Genomic DNA, 26,518 nt, shown 5'->3' with positions numbered 1-26,518 from the left:
TATTTATTTATTTATTATGCAATTTAGAAAATATATATTTCTACTTTTTTCCTGATAAGAAAAAAATAGTGGTCCCATATTTTCTCAGACTTTGATCTTAGACTTTTGTACCTTACTGTATCTCTGTATTTTCAAAATCACAAAGCAGCTCCATTATTATCATCAGATTATATCTCCCAAACCTCTCAAAAATCCCAGTTTAACTCCTGATAATGTCTTACATCATCATGTTCATCCTTTTTTCCTGTGTAGCAGTGCAGGTGTGGATTCATAAACCATTGCTATGAAGGAGAGATGGCAGGGGGTAGAACGTGAGAGAAGGAGGGGGTTAATGAAAAGTGAATGTTCTCTGTTTGGTTTTTTTGTGTGTGTGTGTGTGGTGGTTGCTGTGGGCATTTCTGCAGCTTCCATCTCAAAATGTTGAGACAGGGAAGGGGGGAGTATGCAAGAGACGGCGAGAGAGGGAGAATGAAGGAGGGGGTGAGTGATTATGTGTCAGAAAAAAGGGATGTTAGACTCAGTCCTTAAAAAGCTCTGGCACTGAGTTCAGAAGTTCCCAAACTCAAAGCTTCCAACCCCGGACAGTCGCAACGAGATGATAGAGAGAGAGAGAGCAGGAAACTGAAAAACTATTCAGAGGGTAAATAAACAGAGAGGATGTTTCTGGTTCTGAGCTGTCCTGAGCATAAAGTGAGCGAGGAATAGGAAACAACTTCCCCTCTCCAGGTTGTCGTCTGGATTTTGTTGCTTTTAAATCTACTGCATTTTTTTGGCAAACACCACTACAAGTGTTCTGTTGTAGAAAGAGATCTCTGGAGCGACCCATCAAGCAAAGAAAACAGAAATACAGAAAGTAGCCGAGAACCAGAACTCCGAACTTCAGAAAGTTTGCTAATCCCAGCGAAGCTCTCTCATCCGACCTGCTTCCAGAGGAGTGCCCACACTATTTCATCCGTCCTTGGATTATATCTTTCCTACCGTCAGCGTTTTCCTGGGATGGGCTGGCTGCCGTGTCTGTGTTACCTGACAGCGGCAGTGGTTGTGGCGATTGGCTCGGAAAGACAGCAGCACCAGGTGCAGCATGGCCCCTGCCGCTACACTTTTATCCTTCCAGAGGTGGAGCAGTGCCGGCCTGCGGGGGACTTCCAGGTGACTAATTCCCTCCAGCGGGACTCGCCTTCAGCCCCAGAGTCGCCACATGCTGAACCCACCTGGCAGGAAAGGAAGCTGGAGACCCTAGAGAGTGCCACAGAGAACAATACACAGTGGCTGCAGAAGGTAGTGAATTGGCTTCATCCTCCTAAACCTCATTCTGTCTGTTTCTTATTCATCTTTTAGAGCACCAGTGGTTCTCAAATTGGGTCGTAGGTTCGTCCTGATCAGGGAAAGCAGGGACAATTTTCTAAATGCCAAAACGTTACATGATAACTAATAATATGCTGGCAAAATAAATACACATAGCTCAGTCATGAAAATTTTCAGAGCGGCTGATCGGTTCTCTTAAAGCCAACTGCTTGGCCAATCGATCTGTTTGTTCTATCTATGTAACCTGTGGTGGATCAAGTACACAAATCAAGTATAGATACCCATATATAAAATTACTCCAGTAAAAGTTTTAAGTACTCCTTTCCAATTTTACTTGACTAAAATTAAAAAGTACTTGATTTTTAATGTTAAAAGTAAAAAGTACTGATCAATGAATGTTTATTTTGTAATTTTATACATATATATAGTTTTACATTAATTTTATATAATGTATTTTATATAATCCTACCTCTCAAAATACCTGGGGGAGGGGGCATTTTTTGGGTCTAAATTAATTATTATGAATTGTCAGTAGCCAGCACTAGTCAGTAAGAAAGATTAGTGGATGCAGATACATAATATGTAATGTGTGTTGGCAAACAATAAAAACAGACGTCACATAGGGCTAAATGCATAACATTTTAAAATGAACGATATACATACAGTACTCATTTTATATAATTTGAAATGGTGGGGAAGAATGCAAGTGCAATAATTTTCGTTATTTTATAGTTTTTTTGCTTAAAATCTACACCATTGAGATGCCTCCTGTATTCAAGCATTACAGAACACCCTTTTACAACAGCAGAGTTCACAAACAACTGAAAGTCGTGACCTTAATATGATTTTCATTTACAATGATCAGTCCTAAAATTCTGCATTTGTAATTTATCCTTTGCGCCATCGGTCCGAACTCCAGGGATCTCCCGGTTCTTGGCTCATTATGAGTCAGACTTGTGAATTCAGTTCACTGGAGACTTGCTCTGAACGGATAATTGAATCAGCGAGTTGTTGATTTGAGAACAGTTCAATTCGAAAATTAATTGTTTGGTGCGATTTACGAACACTTTTAACCAGTTCATTGAAAAGAATCAGCTTGTTCACGATTCAGACACTGCTATTGTGTCCCGTGGCAACTGACAATTTCTTCAACTCAAAATAACGAGTGGAAATGTAGTCGAGTAAAAAGTATGATAATATGCTGTGAAATATAGTGAAGTAAAAGTAAATGTTTCTCAAAATAAAAAATACTCCAGTAAAGTACAGACACTTGAAAAATGTTCTTATAGTAATGAAGTAAAAATACTTTGTTATTGTGTAACCTATTATCCCGAATTGGCTCAACGTTTTCCTAGCCCTTCCCCTTCCCCAGCACCACCTGCCTAGAACTGCAGCAGCTCGCATTCTATTCACTGTATTTATGTGCATGTTTCGGCAGTAGCCCTTACTCGTGCAGCAGCAGCAGCAGCAGCAGCAGTGTAGCAGATCTAGTCCACCAAAATTAAGCCTATGTGCATTCGATTCTTATCAACAAATGCTGTTTAAATCTATTCAGAGAGTTGTCATGATTGAAATAGACGTATGTTTTAAAAGAGATGCATCAAATCAAACTCTATGGTATATTGACCTGCAAAATACATTCTTCTTTTGCAAAGCAGTTCACATGGTTGGTGTCCCAAATGTTCTTGTTTTAGCGATTTAGAAACTAAAGTGCAGAATTTTAAATATTTCAATTAAAAACAAAAACTAATGAAAAATAAATGAATCTTGGTAGACGCTATAGCCAAATTAGTCAGATGCTAACAGGTTGTGTGACATCCTTGAAAACTAAGAACAAAGCTGTGAAAGGAAATACAACCCTGACTAACATGGTTTCTGACTAACACAATGTGTTTGTCTGTTGAATTATAGGAGGCAGAGCATTGGACTTTTGTACTTTTGTACGATAAATAATTTTGATACTTTGTTGGGTCGCCACTTAATGTTCTCCACTTGATCTTCTCAAGTGGTTTTGCTTCAGGATCCAGAATTTACATTGGACAAGTTTATGCACACTATTTATGTTTGTGCACTATAGATGTGTCCCAATCTGCATTACACATTATCCTCATAAGGTTATTGAATTTGGGAAGGAGACCAAGAGAGAGGTAAATCTTGAACATGTTTAAACAAGATTTTGGATGTGTAAATCCTTTAAGGCCGGTGGAGTTTGTCAGTATCTGAAGCTGTTTCAAAACCGAGAAGACAAGGATTTGAGCTCCATTAAGGGCCAGATCCATTTCTCTCTGTCATATTTTCAGAGTAAAAGCTCTAACATAAAACATCAGCATTGATCCTGGACTGTAAAAAGTAGAAGACCTTATTTAACCCCTTTAAAAATAACTTTTGCTGATGTAATCGATTGTAGACCGGTTGATACCGTATTACATTTCATTTATTCATTTAGCAGGCCCTTATATACAAAACAATCTTGTCATATTAAGTAATCCTCTGACTTTTATAAGTCCATTTAACTTAGATGCCACCATTTTTAGGTTCTCTGACAAACATTATTACAGTATGTTTCGGACTAACACAAATCAAGCTTATCTCCAAAACATTCTGTTTAAAAGGGATATTGGTCTTTTTAGAGATACCAACAGTTAAAACCTGCAGATTATTGTGTGGATGGTTGAGATAATGATGTTTTTGCAGTGAAGGTTATTTAAAGTCTGATAACATTATGGCACAGTCATTTCCCACAGTAATTCAAATAAACTGTGTGTTTTGAGACAGTTTATCTCTGTGCCATTTGCACAATGTTTCCATGAGAAGGTCATTACTTGTCACATCGCTGCCGATTCTGTTATTTAGGTCCTCTGAACAGCAAGAACACTTCTAATATATGCCTTGTCCTTTGCTAAAAAAACCCCACACAGCCTCTATGTTAAATGTCCAAGCCAGGCTTTGGCCTGCTCTGTTTGTCACCCAGACTATGGGCTGTCTAGATAGTCTGTCTCCTTATTCAGGCCTCCCATTGGATCGCTCCATAAATATGGAGACGGAGGGGGCTTAGTATCGTACGTGCACACCAGAAATGCTCCTGCATGCCAAAGGATTTCAAAAAGGGTCAAAAACACTCATGAGTCGGCTCACTTTCAATTTTACAGACCCTACATCTGGCACGAGATGCATTTAACTGACAGTAGGAGGTAAAGCGACTACTATATCTCAGAAATAGCAGTCCAGACAGACTCTCGACATGCCTATATGCACGCTTTCACCAGCAGGCCAAATGTTGTATAAATTATCATTTCACTCCCTCTCCGGTCATTGAGTGCAGTGCACGGTAGAAGCAGCAGCTTCCTGAGCATTGGAGAGCGTTGACCTCTGGCCTGCTGCTGAGTGGATTGTACTGGGTTTTCAACACCACAGACGATCTGCTTTGCATATGCATTACTGGGCTTTCCGGCCAGAGGCCACACATGAGACGGTGTATTTGTATCACATGCCATAATCCCACATGACTATCTGATCTTTGAGAACCCCCGTAAAGAAAACATGAGCTAATCCTGTATGTTCTTCAATGAAATTCTAATGAGGGAACAAGCATGCCGTATTACATGTTAGGGACAATTTGTATTTTTTTTAGAAGGCCTTATTTTTGTTCAGCATCCTGACTTCTGTTAAATTACATTCATCCTGTGGGTTGTGATAATTGTTAGTTAGTTAGTTAGTAGTTTTCATAGTTCCACTTGTTAACTACATTAGATTTTATTGTAAAGTGTTACCAATATTTATTTTATGTTTTTTAAAGAACTCTCTCATGTTCACCAAGGCTGCATTTGTTTGGTCAAAATTACATTAAAAACAGTAATATAGTGAAATATTATTACAATAAAAAAAAGTAATTTATTCCTGTGATGTTTTTTTTCTCAGCAGTCATTACTCTAGTCTTCAGTGTCACATGATCCTTCAAATCATTCTAATATGATGATTTGGTGCTCAAGAATATGTTTTTATTATTAAAGGTTCAGTGTGTAGTATTTATGAGGATATATTGACAGAAATGCAATTTAATATACATACAGTGAGGTATAAGTATATAAAATAAGTATTTGAACACCCTGCTATTTTGCAAGTCCTCCCACTTAGAAATCATGGAGGGGTCTGAAATTGTCATCGTAGGTGCATGTCCACTGTGAGAGACATAATCTAAAAAAAAAATCCAGAAATCACAATGTATGATTTTTTAACGATTTATTTGTATGATACAGCTGCAAATAAGTATTTGAACACCTGAGAAAATCAATGTTAATATTTGGTACAGTAGCCTTTGTTTGCAATTACAGAGGTCAAACGTTTCCTGTAGTTTTTCACCAGGTTTGCACACACTGCAGGAGGGATTTTGGCCCACTCCTCCACACAGATCTTCTCTAGATCAGTCAGGTTTCTGGCCTGTCGCTGAGAAACACGGAGTTTGAGCTCCCTCCAAAGATTCTCTATTGGGTTTAGGTCTGGAGACTGGCTAGGCCACGCCAGAACCTTGATATGCTTCTTACAGAGCCACTCCTTGGTTATCCTGGCTGTGTGCTTCGGGTCATTGTCATGTTGGAAGACCCAGCCTCGACCCATCTTCAATGCTCTAACTGGTTGGTCCCCAAAATCTCGCAATACATGGCCCCGGTCATCCTCTCCTTAATACAGTGCAGTCGCCCTGTCCCATGTGCAGAAAAACACCCCCAAAGCATGATGCTACCACCCCCATGATTCACAGTAGGGATGGTGTTCTTGGGATGGTACTCATCATTCTTCTTCCTCCAAACACGTTTAGTGGAATTATGACCAAAAAGTTATATTTTGGTCTCATCTGACCACATGACTTACTCCCATGACTCCTCTGGATCATCCAAATGGTCATTGGCAAACTTAAGACGGGCCTGGACATGTGCTGGTTTAAGCAGGGGAACCTTCCGTGCCATGCATGATTTCAAACCATGATGTCTTAGTGTATTACCAACAGTAACCGTGTCCCATGTAGTTCTGGGCTGATTTCTCACCTTTCTAAGGATCACTGAGACCCCACGAGGTGAGATCTTGCATGGAGCCCCAGTCCGAGGGAGATTGACAGTCATGTTTAGCTTCTTACATTTTCTAATGATTGCTCCAACAGTGGACCTTTTTTCACCAAGCTGCTTGGCAATTTCCCCGTAGCCCTTTCCAGCCTTGTGGAGGTGTACAGTTTTGTCTCTAGTGTCTTTGGACAGCTCTTTGGTCTTGGCCATGTTAGTAGTTGTATTCTTACTGATTGTATGGGGTGGACAGGTGTCTTTATGCAGCTAACGACCTCAAACAGGTGCATCTAATTTAGGATAATAAATGGAGTGGAGGTGGACATTTTAAAGGCAGACTAACAGGTCTTTGAGGATCAGAATTCTAGCTGATAGACAGGTGTTCAAATACTTATTTGCAGCTGTATCATACAAATAAATAGTTAAAAAATCATACATTGTGTTTTCTGGATTTTTTTTTTTAGCTTATGTCTCTCACAGTGGACATGCACCTACGATGACAATTTCAGACCCCTCCATGATTTCTAAGTGGGGGAACTTGCAAAATAGCAGGGTGTTCAAATACTTATTTTCCTCACTGTAACTATTAGGGGTGGCACGGTTCACAAAACCCACGGTTCGGTTCGTATCACGGTTTTAGGGTCAATTTTGATCAGAACAATGCACTGTGGCTTTAATTCAGCTGACCTGATTAACAAATTTCACCATGAAGTGTTCCGTGTGTTTCACCATCACCATGTGACATCCAGCGCGGTGAATTAAAAAAAAAAAAATACACGAAAACACAACACTGCCAGAAGTTTTTGCCCAAACTTCAAAGGCATGTTTAAATTATTAAAACTAGAAGCATATCTTAACTTTTAAATGTTACATTTATCATGTGAACTACTTATATACAACATGTTATATGCATGTGTGTATGAGACAGAGGGGAACACGGTCGCATTTGCAGCAGATATATGCTACCCATCATAAATCAAAGCATGAGACAGACAGGGGTCGGAGGAGAACACCGGAAAATGTGACAGAATGGACAATATTTGTCTGTATTTGCAATACACAAGCCGCGGTTCAGCTGCGCGAGACAAACACTGCCAGTGTGTGTATGCGCAACGGGCGCGCGGCTCCCGCTCTCCGCACTGCATCTGCCCTGCCTGCTATACGACGCTGGCGCATCCTCCAACAACTCCGGCCAGCCTTCCTTATCTCTCCCACTTGCATTTCTACACGTGACGTGACCTGCAGCACTCCACTTTTACTTTACTGTATGTCCACACACACACTCACCTCTTATTTTGCGCGAAAAGGACACCCACTGTCTGAGGTAACATACGGGCACGAGGATACATTGCGCATGCGTCGAACTGTGCAGCGCACACACTCCGAACCGAGACAAGCAAACCGAATGGTTCGTTTTTTTTCAATGTACCGTGCCACCCCTAATAACTATGTTTTCAGTGAAGTATAAAGACCTTACATAATGTACCGTTATGCTTGTATTAACTAGAATGAGCCATTTCTATCTCCATACACTTCGGGTTCCCTTACAGTGAAGTCAATATTGTGCGCCGCCATGTTTCTACAGTAGCCCTAAACGGACAAACTTCTCTACAGAGCGCTAGTCACTCTATGCTCTCTCCGACGACAACATTTTTGTCCTGTGTTGGCCACTGTGGCTTCTCTATGTGCTCCAAGAGGGAGGGGTGAGCATTGGGTGATGCAATTCACAACCTCACCACTAGATGCTGCTAAAATTCACACACTGCACCTTTAAATGTATTAAAAAAAGTTGTATTGCTTAAATTTTTTTTTATTTTTTTAACAAAGGTACTAAGAGGAATATATGGAAGCTTTTTTCTGCCATGGAATAAAACAATAAAAAGGTCAGAAATAAAGTAGGAAACTCGCAATTTGGAGAAAAAAAGTGAGAACTGTGAGATATAAATTCGTAATTGCGAGAAAAAAGTCAGAATTGCCGTTTTATATCCCTCGCAATTGTGACTTTATATTACGCAATTCTGACTTGTATATAAACACTTTTTGTTATACTGGTTGAAACTCTCTTCACATCCTGATATTAATCAATAATAGAAGTGGTCTAAATATTAAAACATGTACATCTTCTATGAAAGTCTCAGAACCAAAAAAAAATGTTCATCCAATTGTTGCATACGGTCCAGTACGATGTCCTATCTGCCTGTCAATGTATTTCCATACCTCCGCGCACATGCTTGTGTAGGCATCACACACCATGTCACCATCAGTTTTACACTTCCTCCTGAACCAAAATAATAAGCTTAAGCTGCGTTCACATCATGTCATAACCGTAATTACGAGATGGTTCTTTCCGGAGTTGTTCACGTCCTCAGTCTCGGATTTATGCGTTTCTATGTCAACACTTTCAATGCTGAAATGAATCTGCAGCAGTCAGGTGGTACAGCTAGAGCTCTGTAAGTTGTTTACATTTATTATTACTGTAATGTTATATGTGCTTTGAGACATGAGGTAATTTTTATGCTGTCTCTCGTCTCATGACATTTTGCAGAATCTACTCATGTATTTCGAGGAGGCTTGGGATCTTATGCTTTCAAAGCTAACTTGCTATAGCTAACCGCTAATCCTTAACACAAATCCTCTTGCCCTGAAACATTTACCCAGGCTCTATTCAGAAAAGAGAGAAAAGCATAAAAAACCACAAGCTTATTGTGTCATAGTAGCCTACTGACACAACAAACCAAAAAACCTTTGTATTTGTTTTTTTATAGGTGAAAAGAAATCACCTCTCTTTCAGGCAAGAACACGTCTCTCTGTGGAATACAGGCAGTAGCTGTAACAGTTTCTTGGCTTCCCAACATCCTTTCTCAACACTGCATTGTAATCCAAAATAATCTCCTACGACAGATCTTCTGCTTGCTTATGCAGCCTCTGTCTCTCAGTTTAAAGCAGCCAAGATGCACTGACACGTCCTGCTAAAAAAGGATAGGAAAAGAAAAAGACAGACAGAATTTAATAGTAAATTAAAGAAATACTTCAAACCAAAATGTACTAACCCTCATGTAACTCCAAACCTGAATGGTTATTTTTTTCCATAAAATGATAATTCACACCCAGACAGCAACACAGTGTCGGCCCAGATCCGGCCCACATCTAGTACGCTTTGAATCCACATGTGCCAGATGTGGCCTGCATCTGGGCCGATGCTATGTTGCTGTCTGGTAGTAACCATGGGCTGCCAATCTCCAAAAACGACAAAATAGGAGCATTAAATATAACTGCTAAATGTTAAATATGGCATCTATTGCACATGTTGGATGTCAGTAACATCAAACGTCATTGTTTCAAAAGTGTCTCATAACCAAACGTCATAATGTCAAAAACCTGTTTTCACAGTTCATTTCTGGTTCTTGACAGCATGTGGTCACTTTGAAATGTCATTGTACAGAAAAGATGTATGTGAATGTTCTCTACAAAACCTTTTTTGTGTTCCATAGGGATAAAAAAATAAGTTTTGAACGTCATGACGATGAGTAGATAATATTTTTCTTTTTCCCCAATGAACTCTAAAGAAGTGAAAGATTGCTCAATAAAATAATTCTTGCTCAACTGTCCTTGAGTAGGCCGATCTATTGTTTTCAGTAAAGCTTCACAAAGAGCTAGAGTGTTCATGTTTGGCCCCTTTTAATAATAAATCTCATTTTCCAGGAAATTGGAAAATACAAATTGACCTGACCGGTTTTTAATTCATTTCCGTTTTTTTCTTTATGCCTCATTATTTAACTCAATTAAAACCCTTTGAATGTTCATTACTTAAAGTAGCGTAACAGCAAGATTAAAGGTACTTTAATCAATGCCACTTTAGTTGGCTGCAAAGCTCACCTACTTAGGGACTGGCAAAAATTTTCCTTGGAAAAACTGTAAGATTACATGGTACAAAGACGATTTTACAGGATTTCTCTTTCCTTTTGTCGTCATGGCCAGGTCAATCTGAGATTGGCTTATTACTCTCAGATGCTTGGTGCCTCGATTTTATAGCTCGCATAAATGGTCATATTGATCTTTATTTATTTATTTTTGCCTCCCTTCATATCAAAGCCAATGATGAATTAAACCGAGCGAACAAAACATATTTACCCAAGGGCACTCACACCAGTGTCTCAGCAGGGTGGTACAGTAGCCATGGCTAAGAGATGCGTGTATTGTGCATATGGTATGAAGTACACTGTGCCACGGCCTCTGTGTGCAGATGTCATTTGGTTGCGGACAATGTCACTGGATATGGATGAGGGCATATTTGTATTGCCTCATTAGAATTGTCCAGTGTTCACTGAAGTCCATTTGTCCGATGGGAGTCAAGCACTGTCAGTAAGATTGATTGCACAGCACTTGTTTTAGTGTTGATTTCAGACCATGCATTTCACATTGATTGTTTTTGTGCTATTTGGCCTGTTGGTAAACTTTTCAGGCACTAAAGGCCACTTCACACTGCACCAACAAACGACAACAAACACAGACAGACATTTACTTTTTGTCAGTTTTGGCAAATTTGAGCCAGATCAGTGTTCCCCCTGTTGGCATCTGTTGACGTTGATCCAAACCCCACCCCACAATCCTCGCGATTAACTAGTTGCTTATAAGCATGCATATTACTAGGATATTGGCTGTTTATTAGTACTTAGAAAGCACATATTAATGCCTTATTCTGCATGATATTATTCTACATCCTTAAATCCTACCCAATACCTAAACTTAAAATCTAAAACTATCTTACTAACTATTAATAAGCAGTAAATTAGGTGTTTATTGAGGTAAAAGTCATAGTTAATAGTGAATAAGTGTTCCCCATACTAAAGTGTTACCAAAAACACATAAAAGAATCCTGAAAGAAATGTATCATGGTTTTCACAAAAATATCAAGCTGTTTTCAACATTGATAATCAGAACCATTTTTAATAAGTGAGCACTAGTAACTGCTAATAATTTGTCAGGATAATAGAATGAATTCTGAAGGATCATCTGACATTGAAGACAGGAGTAATGATGCTGAAAACGGAATAAATTATATTTAAAAATATGTTCAAATAGAAATCAGTCATTTTAAATTGTAATAATGTTTTCTAAATATTTTATAATATACAGTGCTTGAAGTGGAAAAAATAAAGTGCCGGTACTCACCAGAGGGGGCGGGGCTTTGTTGGGGGCGAGGTTAGGGGATTGTTTAATCAATAATACAAGAAGGTCCATATTTCAAAGCTCTTTCTAACTTGTACTCAGCCTTAAAACTAACATATAGTTCTTGTTATTGTTTAACTATAGCATTTGCATTTATAGTTTTCAAGGAGAGAAGTAGTGGTAAGCAGGAAAAGGTGCAGGTACGCTAAATGTAGAGTACCGGTGAGTATCGCCCCACTTCGAGCAATATATATATATATATATATATATATATATATATATATATATATATATATATATATATATATATATATATATATATATATATATATATATATATATACATACTATATATATATATATATATATATATATATATATATAGTGGCATGAAAAAGTATGTGAAGCGCTTGCAGAATCTGTGAAAATGGGAATCATTTTAACTAAATAAGAGGGATCATACAAAATGCATGTTATTTTTTATTTAGTACTGTCCTGAATATAATATGAAGATATTTTACATAAAAAATGTTTACATATAGTCCACAAGACAAAAAAAATGCTGAATTTATTAAAATAACCCTGATAAAAAGTTTATGAACCATTGATTCTCAGTGCTGTGTGTCGTTCCCTGGATGATCCACGGCTGTTTTTTTGTTTTGTGATGGTTGTTCATGAGTCCCTTGTTTGTCCTGAGCAGTTAAACTGCCCAATGTTCTTCAGAAAAATCCTCCAGAGCTGCACATTCTTCAGTTTTCCAGCCTCTTTTTCATATTTGAACCCTCTCCAGCAATGACTGTATGATTTTAAGATCCATGTTTTCACACTGAGGACAATTGAGGGACTCAAATACAACTACTAAAAAAGGTTGAAACATTCACTGATGCTCCAGAAGGAAACACAATGCATTAAGAGCCGGAGGGTGAAAACTTTTGAACAGGATGAAGATGTCCAAATTTTTCTTATTTTGTTTAAATATATATATTTTTCATTTAGTACTGCCCTTCAGAAACAACAGAAAATACTTGCATGTTTCCCCGGAAGACAAATTAAGTACAATATACCTTGATTTTCAAATTTAATAGGTTTTCACCCCCCGGCTCTTAAAGGGGTGGTAAACCACGATTTCACTATTCTAACTTTAGCTAGCATGTAATGTTGCTGCTTGAGTATAAACAACATCTGCAAAGTTACAACGTTCAAAGTTTATAGCAAAGGGAGATATTTGCTTTTAAAGAAATCAATTTCTAAGGACTACAGCAAACGGCCGGTAGGGACTACAGACATTCCTCCAGGGTTGCTGACATCACCAGCCCCAATATTTACATAAACCCCTCCTCCGAGAATATTAAATAAGGGGGGCGAGGCCATTTTGTATCGCTGCGTTGTTGTGGTTAGTAGGCTGGAGTGGTGTTGCTGCAATGCTGACGAAACGCTGTTATTTTCATCCGGATTGCAGGTCAATAGGGTACTTGCTTTGTTCAGCCTTCCTAGGGACGGGGGTGCATTGCAGTGCGTTTAACATACAGCATGTTATATGCATGTGTGTATGAGACAGCGGGGAACAGGTCGCATTTGCAGCAGATACTGCATATGCTGCCCATCATAAATCAAAGCACGAGACAGACAGGGGTTGGAGGAGAAGACTGGAAAATGTGACATAATGGACAATATTTGTCTGTATTTGAAATTCACGAGCCGCGGTTCAGCTGCGCGAGACAAACACTGCCAGTGTGTGGATGCATGACGGGCGGGCGCGGCTCCCACTGCACATTTTATGGAGGAAAGCTTCCACAATCTTCGCGAGTTCAACGCAGGATTTGCACAACGGCTTGTCCTGAAAAATGGATTTAAAAACAGAAGCCGTTTACGGGCCACAACCTGTAAGTATGATTTATTTTTCGTCGATGTGTTTTCCTGTAATAGGTTGTACATTGTAGCAAGGAAGTAAACAGATGACAACGCTGTTCTGCAAACCAGTCTGTTAAATGCTCATTCATACTTAACGTTATCCGACGAACACCTTACATTACAAACACCTAACGTTAAAATCTCAACAGCAAACTTGGCATTAGTTTAAATTATTCTTTGATTAGAGCTTTTATGTATTGTTTATCTACAGGCATGCTAAACATGGTTCTGTGTGTGATTTGGCTACTAGTAAAGCCAATGTTTAGTGTTCGTTTTGGGTTAATAGTTCTTGCGACAGATATTTGGCTATAATCGTTCTAAAAATACAAAAGTAACAGTGCCATTCAGTAGCGATCACTATAGATCCGCAATCTTTACTCTTGAAGACTGAACAGGTTGAACAGGTTCTGCTCGATCATCTTCACTAAAATGTTCTGGGTCTGATTCGGGCTCAGATTGGTATGGTTTTATTGACACCATTGTTTCTAATACTGACCAAAGCACAGCCTCCGGTAAAGGTAAGGGACGTGACGTTTCCAACAAACGTGCACTAGGCGGTTAGCGAATCACAACACACTGGGCCAGCTAACCAATCTGAGCCCATAGCGTATTTTTGAGGGACTGGCTTCATACAACCCGGAAACCATCAGACCGTTTTTACAAGGAGGGACCATAGACAGTAAAAGAAATGGACACAGCAAGCCCATAGACTTCAACGGGGAGAATTGAAGTCAAGTAGAAGCACTCACTTCCTGATGGCTGAGCGTATTGCGCAGCCTCAGACTGAGCTTGACGACGTAGATGTGACGTGATCAGCCTGTCCAACAGTGGCAAGTCTTCTAGTAGTTGTGCAACATAAAATCTGAATCACCGAATCTCGCAGAGACAGAGACAGGGTGAGCAGGAGCAACTTTTGATGAATGAAGCAGGATCTGCAACATCTCTATCTGCGTTTATGCCTCCACGTCCCCCCAATTGCCTCATAGACAGTAAAAGATTGCCTATGAGCTTCTCCTCGAGTCTATACGGTAATTTGCTCAACAGTGCGACACAGTCTCGTGGTTATGATGCAATCGTTAGCCTATATTTTAAAAAAACAGCTTCAACGGGGCGATAGTGTAAGATACAAGGTAATGGAGCCTTTTATACATTGTCGTGTTTGTTTAGAAATAAACAATGGACGAATGGAGTCTTTAATTGCCTCAGATGTAAAGATATTCACTGTCAAAGTGAGGCCAAAATGAATGGGAGTCAATGGGATGCTAACAACAGGTGATGGCTTGGTTAGCAATGGCCGCACCTATGGGTGGTACGCTTTCCGGGGGCTGGGCTATCCCCTTGGGAGGGACAGAGCAGTGTAGAATAAAGGTCAAATTAATGAAAAATAATGACATTTTTTAAAAACGAAGCATGAACACGTTACAGTGCACCCCACAAACACAATCAAGCCTTCGAAAGAATGTGTTTTACCACCCCTTTAATGCATTGTGTTTCCTTCTGGAGCATCAGTGAATGTTTCAACCTTTTTTAGTAGTTGTGTTTGAGTCCCTCAATTGTCCTCAGTGTGAAAACATGGATCTTAAAATCATACAGTCATTGCTGGAGAGGGTTCAAATATGAAAAAGAGGCTGGAAAACTGAAGAATGTGCAGGACCTGGAGGATTTTTCTGAAGAACATTGGGCAGTTTAACTGCTCAGGACAAACAAGGGACTCGTGAACAACGATCACAAAACAAAAAAACAGCCGTGGATCATCCAGGGAACGACACACAGCACTGAGAATCAATGGTTCATAAACTTTTTATCAGGGTTATTTTAATAAATTCAGCTATTTTATTGTCTTGTGGACGATATGTAAACATTTTTTATGTAAAATATCTTATTCAGGACAGTACTAAATAAAAAATAACATGCATTTTGTATGATCCCTCTTATTTAGTTAAAATGATCCCCATTTTCACAGATTCTGCAAGCGGTTCACATACTTTTTCATGCCACTGTATATACACTCACCTAAAGGATTATTAGGAACACCTGTTCAATTTCTCATTAATGCAATTATCTTATCAACCAATCGCATGGCAGTTGCTTCAATGCATTTAGGGGTGTGGTCCTGGTCAAGACAATCTCCTGAACTCCAAACTGAATGTCAGAATGGGAAAGAAAGGTGATTTAAGCAATTTTGAGCGTGGCATGGTTGTTGGTGCCAGACGGGCCGTTCTGAGTATTTCACAATCTGCTCAGTTACTGGGATTTTCACACACAACTATTTCTAGAGTTTACAAAGAATGGTGTGAAAAGGGAAAAACATCCAGTATGCGGCAATCCTGTGGGCAAAAATGCCTTGTTGATGCTAGAGGTCAGAGGAGAATGGGCCGACTGATTCAAGCTGATAGAAGAGCAACTTTGACTGAAATAACCACTCGTTACAACCGAGGTATGCAGCAAAGCATTTGTGAAGCCACAACACGCACAACCTTGAGGCGGATGGGCTGCAACAGCAGAAGACCCCACCGGGTACCACTCATCTCCACTACAAATAGGAAAAAGAGGCTACAGTTTGCACGAGCTCACCAAAATATGACAGTTGAATACTGGAAAAATGTTGCCTGGTCTGATGAGTCTCGATTTCTGTTGAGACATTCAGATGGTAGAGTCAGAATTTGGCGTAAACAGAATGAGAACATGGATCCATCATGCCTTGTTACCACTGTGCAGGCTGGTGGCGGTGATGTAATGGTGTGGGGGATGTTTTCTTGGCACACTTTAGGCCCCTTAGTGCCAATTGGGCATCGTTTAAATGCCACGGCCTACCTGAGCATTGTTTCTGACCATGTCCATCTCTTTATGACCACCATGTACCCATCCTCTGATGGCTACTTCCAGCAGGTTAATGCACCATGTCACAAAGCTCGGATCATTTCAAATTGGTTTCTTGAACATGACAATGAGTTCACTGTACTAAAATGGCCCCTACAGTCACCAGATCTCAACCCAATAGAGCATCTTTGGGATGTGGTGGAACGGGAGCTTCGTGCCCTGGATGTGCATCCCACAAATCTCCATCAACTGCAAGATGCTATCCTATCAATATGGGCCAACATTTCTAAAGAATGCTTTCAGCACCTTGTTGAATCAATGCCACGTAGAATTAAGGCAGTTCTGAAGGCGAAAGGGGGTCAAACACAGTATTATGTATGGTGTTCCTAATAATCCTTTAGGTGAGTGTATATATATTATTAATAAATGCAAACATGGTGACAATTTAAAACAAAATTTTAATTATTCCTAACTTTCCAGTTCACATATTATTGGTCAACAGTTAGGAATAATTGAAATGTTTTTTAAAATAATTTGACATTGAAGGATTAGCCGCTGCTTTTATGCCTCTCCATGCTGAAAGTTTTGGCTTATGTAAGAATATTAGATGGAAATGCTGGTGTATGTTTGTTGATGTGTCTTGTCATGTTTACAGCTGGAGAGCTATATTCAGGAGAATGTGAGATCAGAGATGGAACGGAATGTCATTCACACCCAGACAGCCACCATGCTGGAGATCGGAACCAATCTTCTAAGCCAATCAGCTGAGAACACACGCAAACTGACAGATGTGGAGACACAGGTGAGGCTGATCAAATGAGATTGACAGCATCCAGAAAAAATCAACAGCACCCCGTTCTAACTGCATCGAGCTTCTGTCTGTCTTTGCAGTGAAAAGCTTATTCTCTAATTGCTTAAACCACATTTCGAAGACAAGCAGCGATTTGGGCACCTCACATGCACTCATTTGTTCAAAATTCTCTATTATAGTACGCAATAATTTTCATTGGTGACTCACAATCAAATTAAATTCTTGGAGCTCAATGGCTGATAATATTTAACTGTGTGCAGTTAAGCGAGTTCACAAAATTAAGCCTCAGTGCATCACATTTGACACTCAAAGCACTGCTGCCTATTCTGGATAGTGTGTGCATGGTTTTTCACTCATCTGAATTCATGGCCAACAGAAGCAGGGTTAAGTGGCCATGCAGAGTAGTGTTGAAAAAGAATCAGAGAAGCAGTGAAAATAACCCAACTAAAACAGCCATAGTGTTTATACTCTCAAAGAGGGATTGTTTCACACTGCTATGTTTTTGCTTTCATTCTGTTGCAGTCAGCAGTCCATTGAACATCACAGTACAGCCTGAAAAAATATTGGGCTGTGCTTTTCAGGGCTTACAGTATGTTTGCTGTGTTAGAGCTGCTTGGAAAAACATGTACTGTAGCTGTTTGAATGAACAGGCATAATGGGATAATCACTACTGAACTGTGTGACTTTTTTGAAGTGTTTGGACTACTTGATTATGGCTTCAAAAACTTAAGAAAGTAGGTCACCCATTATTTTGTGATCTAGCCATCTTGTTCCAAATCCATAACATTCTTTCTTCCATGGAGCACACAAGGTGAGATTTTGAAGACTTTTTCATGCACCTATACAATGAATGAGAAGTTGAGAACTGTCCAATCTGTGAACAATCTTTGAAGTTGAATCTTTTCAATGAGTCATATAGACGCCATAAAGTGCGTATCATATGCACGCGAAAAACTGCGTACCATATGCACGCCAAAACTCATTTTGTATACATTCCACGACATTGCGCACTCGTACTATTGATACGCATTCTCATGTGATCGTGTTGAATATTTAGATGTTCCTCACAAGAAAATTTGAAGTTAGTGCTTTTATGATGTTTTAAGGTATTTTTGCATCCTTTTTGAAGCTTGAAAGCTTCAGTCCCCATTTTGTAACTGAATGGAAAAGTGCGACCAGCACAGTTTTTGGATTATTCCTTTTTGTGTTCTGTGGAAGAAGGAAAGTGCATTCGGATTTGGAACAACATAAATGTAATGACAGAATTTACATTTTTGGGTAAACTATTCCTTTAACCTTGATTAAAACTCATTAACATACTGTATTTGTTTCCAACAATGCTACTTCAAACATTGTTCTTGGATAAAGTTGGAAGCCTTAATGTTGCAGGGAAACATCTGGTACTACCTTCAACATTCAAGTGCAGCGTTTTCTTGGACAAAAACCTAAATCCTGTATGATGAAAACCATAGTACATGGAGAAGAAAAGAGCCATCACTCTCTCATGTCTTTAAATATTTTAAAGGTAATCTCTCTTTGCGCTTGTCTGTCATGTGGGCCTGTTTGCAGGTGCTTAACCAAACCAGTCGTCTGGAGATCCAGCTGCTCGAGTACTCTTTGAGCACCAACCGGCTGGAGAAGCAGCTCTTAGAGCAGACCCAGGAGGTCTCTCGCCTCAATGACAAAAACAGGTGAGTTGTCTGCAAATGTGTAGCATCTCGTGCACGTGAGCTCTGTCTCTAAAGGTATTACAAATGCAAAAGCACATCCATTCGTGTTTTTGAAACAGGATACAAAGCAAAACGGCTTGCAAGATGCTAATGACCTGTGATAGTAAAGATGCTCACAAACACATTTTTTTTTGGACCCCATTTCCACCTGCATTTAACTTTGGTATTAAACACTGATCTACCTACATTAAGCACATCGCAAATTGTAAACGGAAGCTAAAACGTGCTTGCTTGATGCACATGAACCAATTAGGTTTGTTATCATGAGTCAAGCAAGTGCACTTCTGATTACCATATTTGATGTGCTTTTGATCGCTTAATGTACAATGTTCATCAATGTTTATATGTGCACTGTAAACCCCAACACAAAAAATGATTAATTGGTTTGAGTAGAGCCAACTCAAATTAAACAAATTAGTTTAATCAAGTCAACTTTTATGAGTATTTAGAAATGTATTTTTCTTTTGAGTTCTGAAAACTGACACATTTTAAGCAATCTGAATTGTTTTATTGTTTTGAGTTTTATGAACTTGTTTCTTTTCATTTAGACTAACTTAAATTTAACCGAAACTGGGCTGAGATTTCTATTTCCCAGCATGCTTTGCCATGACACTCAAAAGGGACAGTAAATGACCAAAAGTGTTATATTATGTTTAGATTAACATTAAGTGGGAGATTTAGTAGTGTTTAATGTTTTGTTGTGCTAATTTAGAAGAGTTTCTGTTATGTTGGGTTTTGCAGGGTTACCATCATGGTGACAAGTGGAGCATGAGCTTAGTTTGAGAACAGATATATGTTAAATGCATTATATTGCTGTCCTCAATCAGCAAGTGTTAAGCTAATTCTACCAAAACATTGTGTAACTATTTAGCAAGGTGGCATTTATTTAATTAGCTAATTAAAACTAGTCAAATTCCCACTACTAAAAATGTGAGATTACATGATAGTTTAAAGTTAAACGTATGCTTTAGCTTACTCAAATATTTCAAGTTAAGAACAATTAAAATGTATAATTTCAAAATAAAAATCTGCAAGTTCTGCTTACTTAAACTTTAAATTTCTTAACTTCAAAAAATTGAGGCAACTTATTCTGTTTTACAGTGTGAAGCCTAAATTAAATGTGTTTATCATATAAAGTGAGCATGTCTCTTTGGTAGACTTGGATTAAACTGCTTAATTCATATGAATTATTTTTTATGATAACTTGGTGGAATGGAATTTCAATGGAGGGAGAGAAATCTCTCAGGTTTCTTTAAAAAATATCTTTAGAAGATTGAGGTTGAATAAATGATGAAAGACTTTTCATTTTTAGGTGAACTACCACTTTACTCACCCTCATGTCATCCCAAACCTGTATGCTTTTATTTCTTCTGCAGAACAGAGTAAGAATCATGTTGGTTACCAAACTTGGTTCCTCCCATTGACTTCCATTAAATTTTCTTGTCCATCTGGAAGTCAATGGGAACCGAAACTGTTTGGTTACCAACATTCTTCAAAATATCTGCTTTTATGTTCCAAAGAAGAAAGAAAACAGGGTTGGAACGACATGAGGGTGAGTAAACGATGAAAAGGTTTTCATTTTTGAGTGAACTATCCCTTTAATATCAGGTATAAACAGGCCCAAAGACTTCTCATCAATAATCTAAGAGAGATATTTCTAATTTCCCCTGTTTATTCCAGGTGTTTACTTTTTCATATACTGAAAATAAGTTATAAAACAATGATCACCTGTTTCACAGCTCTTTTATGACTTTTTAATTGTGTTCAAATAAACAATGACGCTGCAGAGCAGCAAGCACCTTTCATACAAAAAAAAAAAAAACGGCACTCAGTTACAGTAAATTGTCTGCTGAGCACCAGTAATAAAGGAAATGCGTTTTCATCTTTCTCCGTTGGTCTTTCGGGACATTTGGCTCAGTGATTATGCGTCTTTCTGCTAACTTAAATTAAAATATGTAAGCATTTTGTGGAAATATAAACTTTCTGTCTAAAAATGGGACAGTAAGATAATCTATTCAGGAATGAAATATCGTGAACAGGATTTTTTTACAATAGACAGGATTACTTTACAATATAGCTGCAGCTTAACAACAACAATGTGATGACTAAAAAACAAATCATCTTAAAAACAATTTGACAAGGTATACACAAGTGCAGAGCCCCTTGAAAGGATGTGCTGGAAGAACAGAAACAGCAAGTGACGAAAGATTTAGGGAATATTTCTTTCGACTAGCTGAAAGTAGCTTGTTCAATCTGTGTGGGTGGATTGTTTCAATAAAAAACTGCTGCAAAGTCATTAGTCGGACTCATAAAGATCAGGCCTGTGGGATTTATTGTCTTTATTTGGAGCTTGGTACGGTGCCAGCTCACACAGCCTGTCAGAGTGTTGTTGATTTTGATTTTGATAGAGAAGCCCAGGCAACAACACCATCTGTGAATGGCAGTGGTTTCCAGGTGTTTCCAGGTCTACCAGCCTCTCAGGCTCACAGAGGTGTGTGATGTGGAATCTGAGAGGATTGTTCAAGGGTGTCATCTCTGCTGAGAGCAGCGGGAATGAACAAACAGCAATTTACCCACAGAGTGAAGTATAAAAAATGAGGATTTGATATGACAATTAATATAGGACAAACTGTTTGTCTATAGGCAAAATTATGTACTTTAGAGGAGGGTTCTTGAATAAATCGACTCAATTGTATCATATTTAATTGTATATGCATCAAGGCCTCTAAATTATCAACATGATCAAAACTTTGCTCTTCCACATCTTCTGACATCGAATTGATAGTTTATACTTTTTTAGCAAGTGTCTTTTTTTGCTGTGAAACCATAGTGAAATAATGTGTAATAATAATACCTTTTATATTGTTAGTAATATTTCAATATGAAAACTTGGACTGAAGCAGCTTGGGTGTTCTTGATTATCCATATATCACTTTCTAGAAAAATCATGCATCAAATATGATACATCAAGCTTCTTTATCTCTCAATCATCATTGTATTGCATTTCATTACGTTTTGCCCCGCACAATAAAACACAGAGCTTTGATCATAAAACTCTGAAAAAAATGAAAAATCATCTTAGTAAGACATATCATTGGAAGATACTGTAGTGATAACCTATATTTAGCTTATATGTATTTTATGTTAGTAGTCTGCTATACTGTTATACAGATCTCATTAATTTACACTACAAGCAGAATTTTGCCATACATTTTCATTATATAAATATCAGCAACTGCACCAAATAGCAAATTTTTCTTAGTTTTTTCCCCCTCAAGTATCAGTTCCATATTCGTATATATCACATTACATGAGCCATTAAAGACTCATGTATCAAATATGATACTCAACATAAAAAACAGTATTTTTTTTATATTTCGTCTAAAGGTGCAATAAATTCTTACATTTAAAAAAATATATTTTTTTTTCATATGTCAAGCTTTACAGGATTAAATGACTCACTCATTAAAGGTACAGTAAGCAATTTCTGGAGAAAAAAAAAAACTGATGAAAGTGGATTGAACGGAGCGCCACAGCAAACTTGTAGCCAATCAGCAGTAGAGGGCATGTCCACTCATAATGGGGGAGGAGAGAGAGTGAGCAAGTGGGAGATTTGAAGAAGGATTGCAGAAAGAGAGATGGCTGAGAGACATTACAAAAGAAAAGAAAAAAGGTCAGAGGAATATCACTGGAAAAAGAAGGGTTATATGATCAGTCAAGATGTTTAGGACACATAATATTAGAAGAGCTTTACAGTGCTGAAAACGGGCGCAGAGGTTGCGTTGTCTCTGCTCCACACATGAGTAACATTGGTTTTTGATGTGTGTTGCTGGCAACTAACAACAAACTAACAATATACTCATGTACTGTATCATTTTTTGTTCTTCCTTGTCGTTGGTTGCTTTTTATTTTTGCAAAGCTTTATTTTGCTTCGCTTCCGCTATGATAACGAGACATCCACTCTTGCATCGTGTGTTCGTGCATTTTGGGGGTGGAGTAATGAAGGGAGGGGTGTGTTTCTTTGGGTTGATTTCAAATATTAACAGTCTTCAACCAGTGATTTCTGGTTCTCAGAAATCACTAAGGCTGTCCAAAGCATTTTTTTTACGCGGCTGGCATATTTTTCCAATTGTTTTCAATGAGAGCACCGCGTTTTTAGAACGCCATGAGTGTCACGAGGCGCTGAGCGTCTATTTCACACCGCAAAAATGAAAGCGATCAGCCATCTTTATAATGGCTGAAGCTGTCAATCACGTCGCAAGTATATCTGCAAACTTGCCCAAACTGCCGTTATAATGAATGACGCTGTTATGCTGCACAGAAGCTCTTACTGTATTCCAACCTATTCTCACTCCCAAGGCGTCAAAATCCGAAGCATGGTCAAGTGCCTTCCGCGTCACAACGAAGACGCTAAAGGCACCCCTAGGCGTCACTATATCGACGCTATTCTGCCCTCGCATGTACGACGTCTGATTTGTACTAGCTAGACAGATAGTTAACAGCAATGAAGAGAAACTCCAGAAGTCTTGTTGAGGATTGATGTTTTATCTTTTTGTCTCTTTTCTTCCTCAGTTTTATTTCTCAAGTTTTTTCCCCATTTAAGTCTGTAAGACTGAAATAATAAACAGAAAATAAACATTACAGAAGTGTAAAGTCTGTTGTTCTTACACAATCACAAATAAAGTTACCCAGTAACTCAATATGGATAAACAGTTGGCTATTATATGTCAACACTTTACCCAATACTACAGATGTAAATAAATCAACTAATAATTCTGAGGCGAAGCGCTGAGGCTCGTTGCTGAGCGGATAAATCAGTGAATCAAAAAACAAAGGCTTCAATCTAGAGCATATATGCGATCAAAATGATAAGAATCACGAACGTAATAACACACATTACTTAATGTAAACATATACATCATACAGAAACCACAATTCTGACGAAAAATTACTTACAGACAAAGATTTGACCAAACTCTGTAATGACGCAGACTCGTTGGTGATATCAGCGCTGTTGCTCGGCGAACACTAGGTCCGTCACTAAAACGGGTCCGACTAGGAAACAAACTAAACGCCAAAGGGCGGAACACTCCTCGCCTGGTATATTATTATACCACTATCAACATCTTAATTACTCAAAGATTAATCAACCAAACAAATATACAATCAATCACTAATTACATTTATGAACAGTATTATTACTTATCAGAATGTCCATCACTTTATCAGTCCTTAGACATAAGAAAAACAAGCTCTGAGATGGGTCTGATGTAAGTTTTTGTTGTTCCTTGCCTCACAACTTTAACTTCAACCTTGCGGACTTTGTTGTCTTTGCTAGGCAATGTCTTTACCACAAGTCCAATTGGCCAGTCGTTCCGTTTAGCCTGACTGTCTTTCATCAGAACTACATCATCTACTTGTATGTTTGGCTTGTCATCAGTCCACTTGTGACGTTTCTGGAGAGTCACCAGATACTCCTGTCTCCAACGTTTCCAGAAGCTCTCTGCCAGACACTGCACTTGTTTCCACTGATTTTTGTGAAGATCCTTATGATCAAAGTCACCTGGAGGCGCTGTCACTGGAGTTATCTTTTGAGTAAGAATCATCGCAGGTGTCAATATTGAAGGATTGTCAGGGTCAGTTGACACTGGAATCAATGGCCTGGCATTAAGAATGGCCATGACTTCTGCCATCAGAGTCGTCAACACTTCATGTGTGAGGTGTTTCGTGTCAGACCGCAGCAACATCCCTTCCAGAATGCGACGCGCTACTCCTATCAGTCTTTCCCAACAACCTCCCATATGGGACGAATGGGGGGAGTTGAAAGTCCACGAGCATCCCTGCTTGTCAAGGAAACTTGTCAGTTCTGGATCACTGGTGTTGAATTTTAACTCTTTGCACGCTCCAATAAAGTTTGTGCCTCTGTCGGAGCGAAGCTGTTTGGATGACCCACGGATAGCAAAGAATCTGCGTAAGGCGTTTATAAAACTTGAAGTGGACATTGATTCTAACACTTCAATGTGTGTCGCTCTCGTGCTCATGCATGTGAATAACACTGCCCATCGCTTACTTTCAGCACTACCTCCACGAGTGCGCCGAGTGACAATGCTCCATGGTCCGAAGACATCCAGACCGACATGGGTAAAAGGGGGTTCTGAGGTGAGTCTGTCAGCTGGTAGTGGTGCCATTTTCTGCTCCATAAACCTCCCTCTCAGTTTTTTGCAGGTCACACAGTTATAAATGACACTTGACACCAGCCGTTTACTTCCCACTATCCACACTCCTGCTGACCGGACGGCACCTTCGGTCAAATGACGACCTTGATGAAAAACATCCTCATGGTAATGTCTCACTATTAGAGTTGCGATGTGATGAGTTTTGGGCAGTATGACAGGATGTCTCTCGTCTCTGGGTAAGTCAGCGTTGGTAAGGCGTCCTCCAATCCGTAGGAGTCCATCCTCGTCGATGAAGGGATTTAACTTTCTCAGTGGACTCTTTTTTGAGAGCTGAATCCCATCTCCCAAACATTTTAACTCTTCTCCATAAAACTCTTGCTGTACACAACGAATGACAACTGTTTTAGCTTGCCAACGTGCATCAACTGCGTCCACTTTTTGAGTCTTGGAGTATGTTCTGGTTACTTGAATAAGTTTTGTGATGGCTTGCAGTAGTCTCGTCCAGCTAGAAAAACGTTCAAAGCGTGCTGAGCTGAACTGACCTTCTGTAGCTTTGGTGTAGTTGACAGCAACTTGGGCTCGAACTTCAACATCAAGATCTGGGTCAACCAGATCAAAGCTCTCGCTTTGTGGAGGCTCACTGCTGCTTTTCAAGAATTCAGGGCCTGAGAACCAGTTAGAGGCTCTGAGGATGTCTACAGACGTGGGTCTGGTGGCGTGATCTGCCGGATTCTGTTCAGTGGCAACATACTGCCATTGTTGTGAATGACTTGATTTCCTGATGCGATTGACTCGGTTGGCAACATACACATGAAATCTTCTTGAGGTGTTATGGATGTATCCGAGAACAATCCTGCTATCAGTGAAAAATCTCACGGCATGCATCTCAATATCCATCTCACAGCAGATTGTGTCCGCCATTTCAGCTGCCAGGACAGCGGCGCACAACTCTAAACGTGGAACTGTATGGGCTGGATGTGGTGCCAATTTCGCTTTGCCCATAATAAATCCTACGTGGCACTGGTTTTCATCATTGGTGACACACAGGTAGGCTACTGCAGCGATAGCCTGAGTGGATGCATCAGAGAATAAACAGAGTTCTCTACTTTGAGATGAGACAAGAGAGATAGGCACATACCTTCTCTTGATGTGTAGCTTCTCTAATTCCAGAAGAGACTCTTTCCACAACTTCCAGGACACTTGCTTGTCTGCAGGGAGAGGATCATCCCAATCATATTCTTTGGAAGACAGTTCTCTGATGAGAGCTTTTCCTTGAACAGTGATGGGAGCCACGAATCCCAGTGGATCATAGAGGCTCTGAACTGTTGACAAGATGCCTCTTTTTGTGAACGGTTTCTCTTCGTGGGATACTTGGAAACCGAAACTGTCACTCTCCAGATTCCATATCAGTCCAAGGCTCCGCTGAAGTGGGAGAGGATCTGCACTAAAGTCGAGGTCTTTTAACTCTTTTGCAAGGTCCTCGGGGGCAAATGCTGTCATGACTTTGCTGCTATTGGAAGCGATTTTGTGGAGTTTTAAGTTCGA

At 39.3% G+C, this 26,518-nt stretch overlaps 1 protein-coding gene across 1 annotated transcript in view; it reads left to right on the top strand.

Annotated features, from left to right (window-relative positions):
• The first annotated feature begins 555 nt into the window (after positions 1 to 555).
• angpt2b (angiopoietin 2b) overlaps positions 556 to 26,518 on the top strand; it is a 52,408-nt gene continuing 26,445 nt past the window's right edge. Inside the window, exons 1-3 of the mRNA XM_079830003.1 lie at positions 556 to 1,278; positions 16,912 to 17,058; positions 18,637 to 18,758. Of these exons, the coding sequence (XP_079686129.1) occupies positions 997 to 1,278; positions 16,912 to 17,058; positions 18,637 to 18,758 (551 nt within the window). The 5' untranslated portion in view covers positions 556 to 996. The remainder of the gene's footprint in view (positions 1,279 to 16,911; positions 17,059 to 18,636; positions 18,759 to 26,518) is intronic.

Source organism: Gobio gobio (genome assembly GCF_949357685.1).
Source record: "Gobio gobio genome assembly, chromosome: 11".
Taxonomy (NCBI): Eukaryota; Metazoa; Chordata; class Actinopteri; order Cypriniformes; family Gobionidae; genus Gobio; species Gobio gobio.
The sequence above is the reverse complement of the archived record's forward strand: the minus strand, read 5'-3'. Positions and strand labels throughout refer to the sequence as shown.